Source organism: Sceloporus undulatus, chromosome 6 (assembly GCF_019175285.1).
Source record: "Sceloporus undulatus isolate JIND9_A2432 ecotype Alabama chromosome 6, SceUnd_v1.1, whole genome shotgun sequence".
NCBI lineage: Eukaryota > Metazoa > Chordata > Lepidosauria > Squamata > Phrynosomatidae > Sceloporus > Sceloporus undulatus.
The window spans coordinates 5,138,453-5,152,357 of record NC_056527.1 but is presented as its reverse complement, the minus strand read 5'-3'; the positions used below and the strand labels follow the sequence as shown (position 1 = coordinate 5,152,357).

The following is a 13,905-nucleotide window of genomic DNA, read 5'->3' as shown; positions in this document are numbered from 1 at the left end:
TCACAATTCCAGTCCCATGGAAAGGGAAATTTATTCCCAATTATAGCAGAGTGTGATGTTTAGCTACAGCTTGCCTTCGGATATAAGATAAATGCAGTGATGATAACAGACAACAAACAATTGCTATTTCACAAGTGGAAGGAGGTTAATGAAATGAAACCCATGTTCTCCAATCCCCAAAGACAGCTGAGTAGGTGGCCTGGGAACTAACCAAGGATAGAAATGCTTGAAATAAATAAATAAATAAATAAACCAGTACTTTCCTTACCTTTAATCTTCACCTTAGCTGTTGTCTGCTGGTCTCGTGAATCGCAGGTGTAATCCCCCTCATCCTGAGCTTCCAAGTCATAGATGAGGAGCTCTGCAAAGTTCCCTTCTTGCCTGATCTCATACTTATCACTGGACTGAAGGACCACATTCCCCTTCTTCCACACCACTGGAGCCATGGCCTTTGAGAGCTCACATCGCAAAGACACTGTGTTCCCTGCCTCAACCTCCTTGTTCTGGAGGCCACGCTTGAAAAGCACAGGGAGAGCTGGAAGAGAAGACCAACAAATAAGGGAAATGTCACACCTAAAAGTGCCATTATCTTCAACAGATCTAATTATGATTCTACCTCCAACTGGTCTAATATTAATACGGTAGGGAGACAACAGCAAGCCACTGTGGTGTAGTGGTTTGAGCATTGGGCTATGGCTTTGGAAACCAGGATTCAGTTGCCCACTTGGCCATGGAAACCCACTGGGTAACTTTGAGCAAGTAATACAGTCTCCAGCCCAGAAAACATCATGATAGGGTTGCCTTACAGTTGCCATAAGTCAGAAATGACTTGAAGGCACACAACAACAATAGGGGGATAACAACAGACGATCGTTATATTTAAGATTTGGCTAATTTCCCAAACTTCAGAAAGACCTAAATCCCATTTTTCTTCTTTGCCTGTCTACATGTGTGTATATACATGAAAAATGCATGTTTGTGTGTCAAACATAGACAGCCCCCACTTTTTCCTTGCTTTACTGTCCTGGAAGCTAAATTATACTGACTAATTTTGGACTGTCTGAGAAATCCTGCATCCTGCTGATGAATGTGAATGTTAATGGTGATTCAAAGATGAAGCAAATGCAGTCTATGAGCTGCATGTGGTCTTGAACGTCTGTTTCCAAGGGCCCCCAATTGCTTCATCCTTGATTTTTATTTTTATTTCTACTCATATTGCCTTCAGGGTGTGAAGAGCAATTTTGCTGTTTTCCCCAGTCTGTTTTAGATCAGAATTTTTCTAACCAACATGGTAACCAGAAGTTACTCCCTAGTTCAAAAAAGGCCTCTGTTGGTCCTTAAACAGCCTGGAGATGGAGGACAATACCATGGCAAAATTGTCCACCATGCTTCCTAGAATGTTCTCAGAGGTGGAGAATTAAAGGGGGAAAATAAAATTCAACTGATGGGGAGCAGCCTTCTGGGGTCTAGTGAGGGGTATGGGCAGCTTCCAGACTTGAGGTAGCTTTCCATCCTGGGTTGAGAGAAAGGCTGGATTCTTGCACCTGAACTTTACTTTTCATGCAGGACTAATCCAATTTCTTTTTAAACAGTCAGCTCAAAATGGTTCATGTTAAGCAGTGCAGTACCTTAAAACTGCACTACCAATTGATGCCAAGACAAGTTCTCACCTTTAACCTTGAGAGTGGCTGTGGTCTTTCTGTCGGCTGTACTGCAGCTGTACTCTCCTGCATCTTCAGGGACCACATTATGAATGATCAAAGTGTGTTTAGTTCCTTCTAGCTTGATTTCAAACTTCTGGTTGGGCTGGATTGTGGCTGAGCCCTTCTTCCATTCCAGATGGATGCTGGGTTTGGAGAGGTCACAAGAGAAGATGGCTGTGGCATTCTCATCGACTTGCTTGTTCTCCAGTTGCTTTATGAAGATTACAGGTGCAGCTGTACAGAGAGACATGGAAACTTTGGTCAGACTGATATAACTTGAGTTGCATTAAAGTGAGCATGGAATTGCTCATAGGACTTGGCACTTAGAAAATGGTTTTCCTCTTGAACTATTTCCTTTGCTGTTCAAAATTCTGAGGTATAATTTGCTCAGTGTTTTAAGGATTCAGCTCTCCTCAACATCTGTTTAGAGATGGACAGTGTTTCTCTGGCCAATCCCTAGTCTTCCATCCTTACCCTAATCTCATTAGTTTATTGCCTCCTACCAAGAAGAGTGAGTGTTATAGCAGAATTGCATATGAATAGATATAGTCATGCCTTTAGAATTGCAGAGTTTGAAGGGACTGCCTCAAGTACAACACTCTACCATACAGGAATACATAGACCACGGACTTGCTCAAAAAGGTATCCCACATTTAGCTCTCAGAATAAAGCTTGTGAATTAGGCAGACTAAACATTTCAGTATATTCCAAGTAGACATGGATTCCTCTGGGTGGAATGTTAGGGAGTTTACCATATGCAAAAATAAAGCTACTTACCCCCTACCCAGATACAGTCGCTTACGGGATGCAATCAGGAATTATCGTACAAAAAAATGCTGCCGATGCCAACGGGTGGCTGCATCCTGGCTGCATCCAAGCTTTCAGCAGCATTCAGCCAGCCAATTTGCAAACATAGGAAGCTCCCGTTTTTGAAAAGCGACTGACTGAATGCGGCTGGAGCCTGGATACAGCTGGGATGCAGTCGCCCAGCAGCATCGGCAGCATTGTTCATGTGATAATTCCCGATTGCATCCCGTAAGTGACTATATCCCGGCAGGAGTAAGCCACTTTATTTTAGCATGCAATAAACCCCTAAGACTTTGCAATCCTGAAAGCCAAAATCACAGAAGATAAGATGAAGCAGTTTGTGAGCTGAGAGCAGAGATTGTTTTTTCCTAAAGTCATGGCTAACTTTCATGGCCCAGCCATCTTATAGCACCTTTGAGACTAACAGTGCGAAAGGTGTTGTAGCATACATTCCAGGCTAACTCAGCTATGTCTCTGAATTCTACTTTCATGGCACAATATTCTAGGCTTTATTTGTAAATGAAGAAGTGGATTTGGAGCCCAAAATGATTAAAACTCCTTCTAAGGTTGGCTCACTTACGCTGCACAGTCAGTCGAGCCTCTGAGGTATTCTGGCCCACTCTGAAAGTCACAGCACCAGAGTCTTCAATTGCGACCTTCCGGAGGGTGAGCGTGTGAACCTTCCCTTGCACTGCAATCTCATTCATTTCATTGGACTGGAGAGGCACTCCTGCTAGACTCCACTCCACATCTTTAGCCTTCTCCTGGGAGATCTTGCACTGAAACACTGCATCTTCATCTTCATACAAGGTGATATCTTTCAACCCCTCCACGATGGTAGCTGGTGGTTCTAAAAACAAAAGCAAAACTTCATCATAGCCTTCCCTTTTCAAATCTTTCACTTGGATACTAGAAAGCAGCTCTTAGATCCTGTCAATAATAATTATCAATTGCAGCTAATATTAATAACCATGGGTTACCAACGATTTCCTCTGTTATTCAGAATTCTGGAGTATAATTTTCATTATCTAGTCAGTACTGATGAGAGGATAGTTTGCCCTCCAGGTAACAAAGGGTTAATAGTTTGCCTTCCTCCTCAACTGTCATCTTGGCCTCAGAGGGAGCGATCAGGCAGACCCAGCAACATCAGGGACTGCCTGAAGGAAGAGGCCCCTCCCTCCTCAACTGTCATCTCGGCCTCAGAGGGAGCGATCAGGCAGACCCAGCAACATCAGGGGCTGCCTGAAGGACGAGACTTCTCCCTCCTTTAGCTGTCACCTTGTATTTTGTATTATATTACAATTTTTACTGTACACCGCTATGATCATTGCGGAATAGCGGTCTATAAATAAAACATATTATTATTATTATTATTATTATTATTATTATTATTATTATTAATGGTATGATAAGGTTAAATTACATTTTCTTGGGGGGTCAGAATAAGAAGAGCATCAGATATTACAGAGGTGACAAGAGAGCAATTGCCCAATGAAATGGCCAGTTAGGTAGAAGTACATACCTGAGATCCTTCCCATCAGAGGCTATAAAAGCCTCCGATTATCAAGTGATCATGAGGTGAGGAGACAATGGAGGACCAAGTTTGGTTTTTTTAATTAAACTTAAAATATTTTTTTTAAAAAATTAAAAAATATATTTTTGAAATGTTGCATCTCATCTTAACAGATTTTCACTTTAACCACATGAAGCTATGTACACGTACTGTATATACTCATGTATAAGTCAAGAAATTTTAGTCAACAAATTGCCCCCAAAAACCTAAGTCAATTTAGGTCAATGTAAGTACTGTATTTTAACTCCTATTTAAAGAGGAACCATCCCCTGGTGAAAGGTAAGAGCATAATCTGTCCTGGAAGTACTGACCTGCTTCTATCGTCTCACCCATCCACCCTTTAGTGTTAATACAAATGGCCATGCCTGCTGGAATTTCCTAAGTTCTTTTGCATTGTTCTCCTTTGCTTCATCCTTTACATTTTTTGCTTCATGCCCCTAAGTTTTATCCTCGATTTATCCATGGGCCATTTCAGAATTTGTCATTTTAGCCAAAAACCTGCCCTCGACTTATATATGAGGTCGACTTATAGTTGAGTATATACAGTAAAATACATGTAGTCTGTGTGTATGATATTGTGATTTCATTGATCTATGGGAATTATTGTTAATAAATAACCTTAGTACAAAAACCATTACTAAGGATTCTACATGGTGTGGTCTGGGAGGAGGTCAGTGCTGCGGGTGAGGTAACACCATGAGTTACTGCACTGGATGATGTCAACCTAGTGATGCCATTGCCAAAGAGGGCAACCCAAATCTCACCTTTCACCAGAAGAGTAGCAGAAGTCTTATGGTCTTGTGTGCTGCAAGTGTACTCCCCGGCATCAGCAACGTTCAGCTTACAGATAGTCAGCTCTACCTCGGCACCTGCTTGCTTCATCTTGTATTTGTCACTGGACCGTAAGAGCGACCCTTCCTTTTTCCATTGCACGGCTCCACCTGGTTTAGAGATCTCACAACTGAAAGTGACAGTGCCTCCTTCCTCAGCCTCCTGGTTCTCAAGAAACTTAATAAATAGCACTGGCAAAGCTAACAGGGAAGGAATGGAAAAGGAAGGAGGAATTATGCATAGCATGTTTCTGAGCCTCAAGCTTTGCAAAGCCTTTGGAATCTCTTTCAAAAGGGACAGTGAATGACAAAAATGAAGTTCAAAATTCTGACCAAAAAGTGGAAGGGGAAAATGAAAAACTATAATGGTCTTTATGTCAACAGTTTAGAGTTTTTGTACAGCGATCATTTCACTTTGGAAGGTACACAATTAATAAGTAGGATTTGTCAGATTAATTCCCATAACCACTCTGACATTGAAGAAGGGCATCAGAAAGAAGATAGCTGTTAACAAGTCCTACTTAAAATGTCTAGTGGTGGCTTCCGAAATGCTTTAACTTGCATTTTGGATTTGGTATTTTGGATGGGGGCGTGTGGTAAAAAGTCTATATGAATATTCCTTTCCAGTTTTATATGCATTTCTTTTCATGTAATTTTTGTGTGTGCACTTTTCATTACATACACATTTTAACTTACATATTTTCCCAAATACAGTCGGCCCTCCTTATCCAATTTTTTTATCCATGGATTTAAGCATCCACGGTTTGAAAATATTCCCAAAAAGTATAAATTCCAAATAACAAACTTTGATTTTCCATTTTATATAAGGGACACCATTTTGTTGTGCCATTATATTTAGTGGGACTTGAGCATCTAGGGATTTTGTTATCCACGGGGGGTCCTGGAACCAAACCCCAGCAGATAACAAGGGCCCACTGTATACCCTTTTTTGCAAGTAATATTATCTAACATATGTCGTTGTATATGCAATTTCTCCATCCTAAAATACAACAAAATATGGATGCAAAAAGATAATTGTGTTCCAATTCACACGCTAGTGCAGGAAACAAGAATTAGGCTGGTTTGTATTAAAAAGAGAAATGCAACAGAGTTCTTCCCCCTCCCTATCACTGTATGGGCTGCTCTCCCATAAGAATTATGGGTGCACAACCAGACCTAGCATCACAGCATAAGATAGTCCTGCTCACCTTTTACAAATACAGATGCTGTGGTCTGATGGTCACCTGAGTCACAGGTATAGTCCCCAGAGTCCTCAGGCTGTGCATCATGAATGAGAAGCTCAACGGTAGAGCCCCTTTGCCTCATTTCATACTTAGCACTGGGTCGTAGCTTGGCTGATCCTTTAATCCACTTCACAGGCACATCGGGTTTAGAGAGCTCAGCCAGGAGGGTGATGGTTGAGCCTTCTTCGACTTCTTGGTTTTCAAGATGAACTTCAAAAAGGACTGGGATGGCTGAGGATCAAACAGGGAAAATAAGGGACACACTGCATTTAGATTTTTAGAATGCATCTTACATCCTCAGCAATGGATGAAGAGAAACAATTGGTGATAGTTCTTGGGCTGCCATCTACACTGCAGAAATAATGCAATTTGACACAGCTTTAACCTTCATGGTTCCATGCTATGGAATTCCAGAGTCTGTAGTTTTGTGACATCTTCTGACTTATATTGATGCCTCCTGTCAGAATCTGGTGGAGTCTACCATGAGATGTGTTTTGCTGTTGTATTCATTTGGTTGTTATAGTGTTATTTCAAGCAGTATGGTGACCCCATAGCAAACCCATCATGGGGCTTTCTTGGCAGGTTTTTTCAAAGGGGGTTTGTCATTGTCATCCTCTGAGGTTGAGAGACTGTGACTTGCCAAAGGTTGGCCATTACATGGCTGAGCCAGGATTCAAACTCCGGTCTCCAGAGTCATAATCCAATGCTCAAGCCACTATGACATGCTGGCTTTCAATGTTATTAATGTTCGTATGTTTGTAAGTGTTATATTTGTATTTAATAAAGTATACATGGGTAGTTGGGGTTTGTTGGGAGCGATAGGAGTTATAGTGGTGGCTTAGTTACTGTTGGTTCTGAGGCAAGATAATTGTCTGGATACAGAATACACAAATGTGTTGGGGAGGATTTTCCCAGAGCAGTTTCATGGGAAAAGAAAGATATAGACCAAATAAAAAATATATGAGGCGGCAAGACAAAGAAGGGTGGCCATAGGTGATGTTTTAATCTGAAAACGATTCAAGGTAAAGCCTGCAAACGTATAGGATGAGGCATCACTTATTTTATGCTTCTGTTTGTGTATGAAGGTACTTCTGTCTGCAGATGTTTTACTGTTAGCTTCTCCAGTTGCTGAAATAAAGATTTACTGTTCAATACAGAGGATTGATTTACTGAAGGAGTGGGCAGTTTTGACACCTCCAGACATCCTAGCATGGCTTCTTATGGCCGTTTCATTCCCATCAGCACATATTTCGAGTCGTGTATAAACTGGAATTAGCTTATAGAGAGAGCAGAGAGTGGGGTTTTTGTCTGGTGGATGCCTCTGTCTTGCACCTACATGCCATGGTTGTTGCTTTGGAAGCCACACCAGAGAACCATCAGTAGACCAAGGCAGGATATTAGAGGAACTGAACTTTTAAACAGATTCATATACTCCCAAGTCTTTTTATGTGCCTTCAAGCTGACTCTGACTTACGTTGATGCCATCATACAGTTATCTTGGCAAGATTAATTCAGAAGACATTTTCCATTGCCCTCCTCTTAAGCTGGGACTTGCCCAAGATTACCCAACAGGTTTTCCTGGTTGAGCAGGGATTTGAACCCTTGTCTCCAGCAGTCCTAGCCCAACTCTCAAAACACTAACCCATGCTGCACATCTGCACAGGGGTTCTGATATCCTAATAGTTTATAGTCAGAAAGATTAGGCTGTCATATTTCTGGACATACCATGAGATGACATATTGGAAAATATGATAATGCTTGGTAAAGTGGAAGGGAATAGAAAAAGAGGAAGACCACATTACAGTTGGATTGACTCAATCAAAGCCCTGCCTTTGCAAGACCTGCAAAGAATACTTATGACCAGTGCCCAAGTTTCTCATTCATAGGGTTGCTGTAAGTCAAAATCAATTTGATGGCAACTAGCAACAAAGCTAAATAAAATTAGGTTAGGCCTTTTTATTTAGAATATATGATAATGGTAAAAAAAATAGCTACCAGAATCATGCCCATGTACAGAGAGCTAGCTTAATAAAAACCCTACCTTCAACTGATATAGTTGCTGTGGTTTTCTGGTTTCCAATATCACAAACATATTTGCCAGAGTCCTCTGGCTTTACATTATAAATCTTTAAGATGTGGATTGTTCCTTCTTGCTTGATCTCATATTTGGAGCTCGGAGAAATCACTTGGGTGCCCTTCTTCCACATTGCTGAGACATTCGGCTGGGAGACCTCACATTTCAGGATGGCTGTGCTATCCTCTTGCAATTCTTTATTCACAAGCTCCTCTTTAAATATAGGAAGTGGGGCTGAAAATAAAATGAATTCATTTTAAAAAAAAAAGAACTGCAAGAAACTGACAGAAAATTTGGCCCACTTGTAACATCCCATTTTAGGCCACTGAGTCTAGACTGTATGTGTGTATGTATGTGTGTGTGTGTGTGTGTGTGTGTATGCATATGTGTGTGTGTATACACACACACACACACACACACACACAGTCCTCCCCTCCATTCTTGCGGACTTGGGATCCATGTTCCTTGCCTATCCATGTGAGGTGAACAGAGGGGTTAAAACTGGGCACGCACCCATGGGGTGCGTCTGCATGCCCCTATGAGGGCCCACTTCCATCCAAGGCAATAGGGCTTGAATATGCATGATTTTCCATTGGGAGGGAGTCTTAAATGGATCCCCTGCGAAAACGGAGGGAGGACCGTATATTGTTACCATGCTCAGACAAGGGACCCTTTGACACTGCACAATTATAATGCTATGATTCCATTTTATTTGCTATGGCTCCATCCTATGTAATTCTATGACTGGCAGTTTAGGGAGAGGCATTTAGAATTCTCAGCCAGAGAGCTGGGATGCCTCACCAAACTACATATCCCAGGATTCCTGTGAATACAGTCATAGCAGTTAAAGTGATGTGAATGGGCCCTAGACTTTTAGCTTAGTTTATCCCTCTGTAATGTTATGACAATGACCTTTCAGGTAAACAGTGAGCAAACTGAGTCAATGCATTCAGTAGTTCTTGACAGCAAGAAACCTTCAGATAGTAGTGAAGGTTCTGAGAAGGTAGTGAGAGGTAGTGCTTCTCCTTACCTTTTACCGTGAGCTGTGCTGTTGAGGTATATGGTCCAACTCGGAAAGTGACGGTGCCGGAATCTTGCTGGGTAACCTTTCTTAATCTCAGTGTGTGGATCCTGCCTTTTTCAACAGAGATCTCATTCATCTCATTGCTCTGAAGAGAGGCATCCTGTAGCTTCCACTCCACATCCCTTGCATTGTCATGGGAGACTTTGCACTCAAAGGTCACATCTTCATCCTCAAACACCTCGGCATTCTTCAGGCCCTTGGTGATGGTGATGTCAAGTTCTGCAAGTGGCACAGCATCCATCAGTGGTAAGAAGGAAGTGAGGGAAGAAAGAACTTACAATAGGACAGAAAATACAGTACATTTTGAGATCAATAGTGGGATTATTTGAACTGTCTCATCAAAGCAATCCAGAACTCTTACTGGGAATCAAATGGACTAAAGTGAGCCTATCATTCTTTGGATACATCATGAATTAAGATAACTCCTAGGAAAAAATGGTACAGACTTATATACTGAGTTATGCATGAAACATTTCATGTTACTAAACAGCTAAGACAAGTTTAGGGCTGCATCTGCACTGCAGAATTAATGCAGTTTGACATTAAGGAGCTTTATGTTGAAAACTCATCCTTCTTTAGACCAATCTGGAAGAGTCCTAAATTGCCTTGAGTTCCAATTTGTGGGGAATGTGGTTTGTGTGTGCATGTGTGCTTTCAAGTCACCTGTCAAGTTATGGCGACCCCATGAATTTCATAAGGTTTTCTTAGGCAATGAATACTTGAAGATGGTTTTGTCAGTTCCTTCTGCTGGAATATATTCAAGGGCAGACTCCCATTTAAGTACTAACCAGGGATGACCTTGCTTAGCTTCCAAGATCAGATGGGATCTGGTCCTTTTAGGGTATTCAAATGAATTAAACAATAACAAAAAAAAACCAGGAAAATGTGAAGTCGAAGGCTTTCATGGCCGGCATCAATAGTTATTTTGTGGAGTTTATTCTTGACGTTTCACCAGCATCTATGATTGGCATCTTTCTTTTAGTGGTCCTCCTTTGGACACACTCCAGTTTCTCAATATCCTTTATAAACAGAACTGAATACAATATTCCAGGTAGGACCTGACCAGAGCAAAATAGAGTGGCACTATTACATCCCTGGATGTAGACCAGAGTGCCCAACTTACGGCCCTCCAGATGCTTTGGACTTCATCTCCCAGAAACCTCAGCCAATCACCGCCCACATGCAAATTTCCTCCCTACCACACGATTCTACAGTCAATCTAAATAGACCTCCTGATCCCCACACAGGTCCCTCCCTCCTCTTTGCCCCTCAGCCAATCACTGACCACATGCAAATTTCCTCTCAACCTCAGGATTCTACAGTCGATCTGAATAGACTTCCTGATCCCTACACAGGCCCCTCCCTCCTCTTTGCCCCTCAGCCAATCACTGACCACATGCACCTCTCAACCTCAGGATTCTACAGTCAAGTCTGATAGACTCCTGATCCCCACACAGGCCCTCCCTCCTCTTTGCCCTCAAGCCAATCACCTCCCACATGCAAATTCTCCCCTACCTCAGATTCTACAGTCGATCTTGAGAACCCTCCTGATCCCCACAACAGCCCCTCCCTCCTCTTGCCCCTCAGCCAATCACCTCCAACATGCAATTTCCTCTCAACCTCAGGATTCTACAGTCGATCTGAATAGACTTCCTGATCCCACACAGGCCCCCTCCCTCCTCTTTGCCCCTCAGCCAATCACCTCCCACATGCAAATTTCCTCTCAACCTCAGGATTCTACAGTCGATCTGAATAGACTCTCCTGATCCCCACACAGGCCCCCCTCCTCTTTGCCCCTCAGCCAATCATGCCCACATGCAAATTTCCTCTCACCTCAGGATTCTACAGTCGATCTGAATAGAGTTCCTGATCCCCACACAGGCCCCTCCCTCCCTTTGCCCCAGCCAATCATACCACATGCAAATTCCTCTCAACTCAGGATTCTACACAGTCGATTGAATAACTTCCTGATCCCCCACAGGCCCCTCCCTCCTCTTTGCCCCTCAGCCCATCACTCCACATGCAAATTTCTCCTCACCCTCAGGATTCTACAGTCGATCTGAATAGACTTCCTGATCCCACACAGGCCCCTCCCCTCTTTTGCCCCTCAGCCAATCACTGACCACATGCAAATTTCCTCCTCTACTCAGGATCTACAGTCGATCGAATAGACTCCGGATCCCCACACCAGGCCCCTCCCTCCTCTTTCCCCTCAGCCAATCACCTCCCACATGCAAATTTCCTCTCAACCTAGGATTCTACAGTCGATCTGAATAGACTGTCTGATCCCAACACAGGGCCCTCCCTCCTTTGCCCCTCAGCCAATCACCTCCCACATGCAAATTTCCTTCAACCTCAGGATTCTACAGTCGATCTGAATAGACTTCCTGATCCCCACACAGGCCCCTCCCTCCTCTTTGCCCCTCAGCCAATCACTGACCACATGCAAATTTCCCTCTACCTCAGGATTCCAGTCGACTAATAGACTTCCGATCCCCACACAGGCCCCCCCTCCTCTTTGCCCTCAGCCAATCACTACCACATGGCAAATTTCCTCTCAACCCAGGATTCTACAGTCGATCTGAATAGACTCCTGATCCCCACACAGGCCCCTCCCCCTCTTTGCCCCTCAGCCAATCACTGACCACATGCAAATTTCCTCTCAACCTCAGGATTCTACAGTCGATCTGAAGAGACTTCCTGATCCCACACAGGCCCCTCCCTCCTCTTTGCCCCTCAGCCAATCAACCACATGCAAATTTCCTCCTACCTCAGGATTCTACGATCGATCTGAAGACTTCCGATCCCCACACAGGCCTCCCCTCCTCTTTGCCCCTCACCAATCACTCCCACAGGCAAATTTCCTCTCAACCTCAGGATTCTACAGTCGATCTGAATAGACTTCCTGATCCCACACAGGCCCCTCCCTCCTCTTTGCCCTCAGCCAATCACTGACCACTGCAAATTTCTCCCTAACCTCAGGATTCTACAGTCGATCTGAATAGACTTTCCGATCCCCACAAGGCCCCCTCCTCTTGCCCCCAGCCAATCACTCCACATGCAAATTTCCTCCAACCTCAGGATTCTACAGTCGATCTGAAGACTTCCTGATCCCACACAGGCCCCTCCCTCCTCTTTGCCCTCAGCCAATCACTGCCACATGCAAATTTCCTCTCACCTCAGGATTCTACAGTCGATCGAATAGACTTCCTGATCCCCACACAGGCCCCTCCCTCCTCTTTGCCCCTCAGCCAATCACTGACCACATGCAAATTTCTCTCACCTCAGGATTCTACAGTCGATCTGAATAGATTCCTGACCCACACAGGCCCCTCCCTCCTCTTTGCCCCTCAGCCAATCACCTCCCACATGCAAATTCCTCTCAACTCAGGATTCTACAGTCGATCTGAATAGACTTCCTGATCCCCACACAGGCCCCTCCCTCCTCTTTGCCCCAGCCAATCACTGACCACATCAAATCCTCCAACCCAGGATCTACAGTCGATTGATAGACCCTGATCCCCACACAGGCCCCTCCCTCCTCCTTTGCCCCTCAGCCAATCACCTCCCACATGCAAATTTCCCTCAACCTCAGGATTCTACAGTCGATCTGAATAGACTTCCTGATCCCCACACAGGCCCCTCCCTCCCTTGGCCCCTCAGCCAATCACTGACCACATGCAAATTTCCTCTCAACCCAGGATCTACAGTCACGCTGAATAGACTTCCTGATCCCCAACAGGCCCCTCCCTCCTCTTGCCCTCAGCAATCACCTCCCACATGCAAATTTCCTCTCAACCTCAGGATTCTACAGTCAATCTGAATAGACTCCTGATCCCCACACAGGCCCCTCCCTCCTCTTTGCCCCTCAGCCAATCACTGACACATGCAAATTTCCTCTCACCTCAGGATTCTACATCATCTGAATAGACTTCCTGATCCCCACACAGGCCCCTCCCTCCTCTTTGCCCCTCAGCCAATCACCTCCCACATGCAAATTTCCTCTCAACCTCAGTTCTACAGTCGATCTGAATAGACTTCCTGATCCCCACACAGGCCCCTCCCTCCTCTTTGCCCCTCAGCCAATCACTGACCACATGCAAATTCCTCTCTACCTCAGGATTCTACAGTCGATCTGATTAGACTCCTGATCCCCACACAGGCCCTCCCCCCTCTTGCCCCTCAGCCAATCACTCCCACATGCAAATTTCCTCTCAACCTCAGGATTCTACAGTCGATCTGAATAGACTTCCTGATCCCACACAGGCCCCTCCCTCCTCTGCCCCTCAGCCAATCACCTCCACATGCAAATTTCCCTCAACCTCAGGATTCTACAGTCGATCTGAATAGACTTCCTGATCCCCACACAGGCCCTCCCCCTCCTCTTTGCCCCTCAGCCAATCACCTCCACATGCAAATTCCTCTCAACTCAGGATTCTACAGTCGATCTGAATAGACTTCCTGATCCCCACACAGGCCCCTCCCTCCTCTTTGCCCCTCAGCCAATCACTGACCACATGCAAATTTCCTCTCCTACACCTAGGATTCTACAGTCTCGTCTGAATAGACTTCCTGATCCCCAACAGGCCC

At 44.3% G+C, this 13,905-nt stretch overlaps 1 protein-coding gene across 8 annotated transcripts in view; it reads right to left on the bottom strand.

Annotated features, from left to right (window-relative positions):
• The window catches only part of OBSCN (obscurin, cytoskeletal calmodulin and titin-interacting RhoGEF), a 236,693-nt gene that overhangs the window by 121,682 nt on the left and 101,106 nt on the right, over positions 1–13,905 (bottom strand). For all 8 annotated transcript variants that reach the window (XM_042477238.1, XM_042477239.1, XM_042477242.1 and 5 more), the window contains 7 exons: positions 9,262–9,534; positions 8,199–8,465; positions 6,122–6,388; positions 4,848–5,114; positions 3,091–3,360; positions 1,671–1,937; positions 269–535 (listed from right to left, as the gene is read on the bottom strand). In XM_042477238.1, coding sequence (XP_042333172.1) covers positions 269–535; positions 1,671–1,937; positions 3,091–3,360; positions 4,848–5,114; positions 6,122–6,388; positions 8,199–8,465; positions 9,262–9,534 — 1,878 coding nt within the window. The remainder of the gene's footprint in view (positions 1–268; positions 536–1,670; positions 1,938–3,090; positions 3,361–4,847; positions 5,115–6,121; positions 6,389–8,198; positions 8,466–9,261; positions 9,535–13,905) is intronic.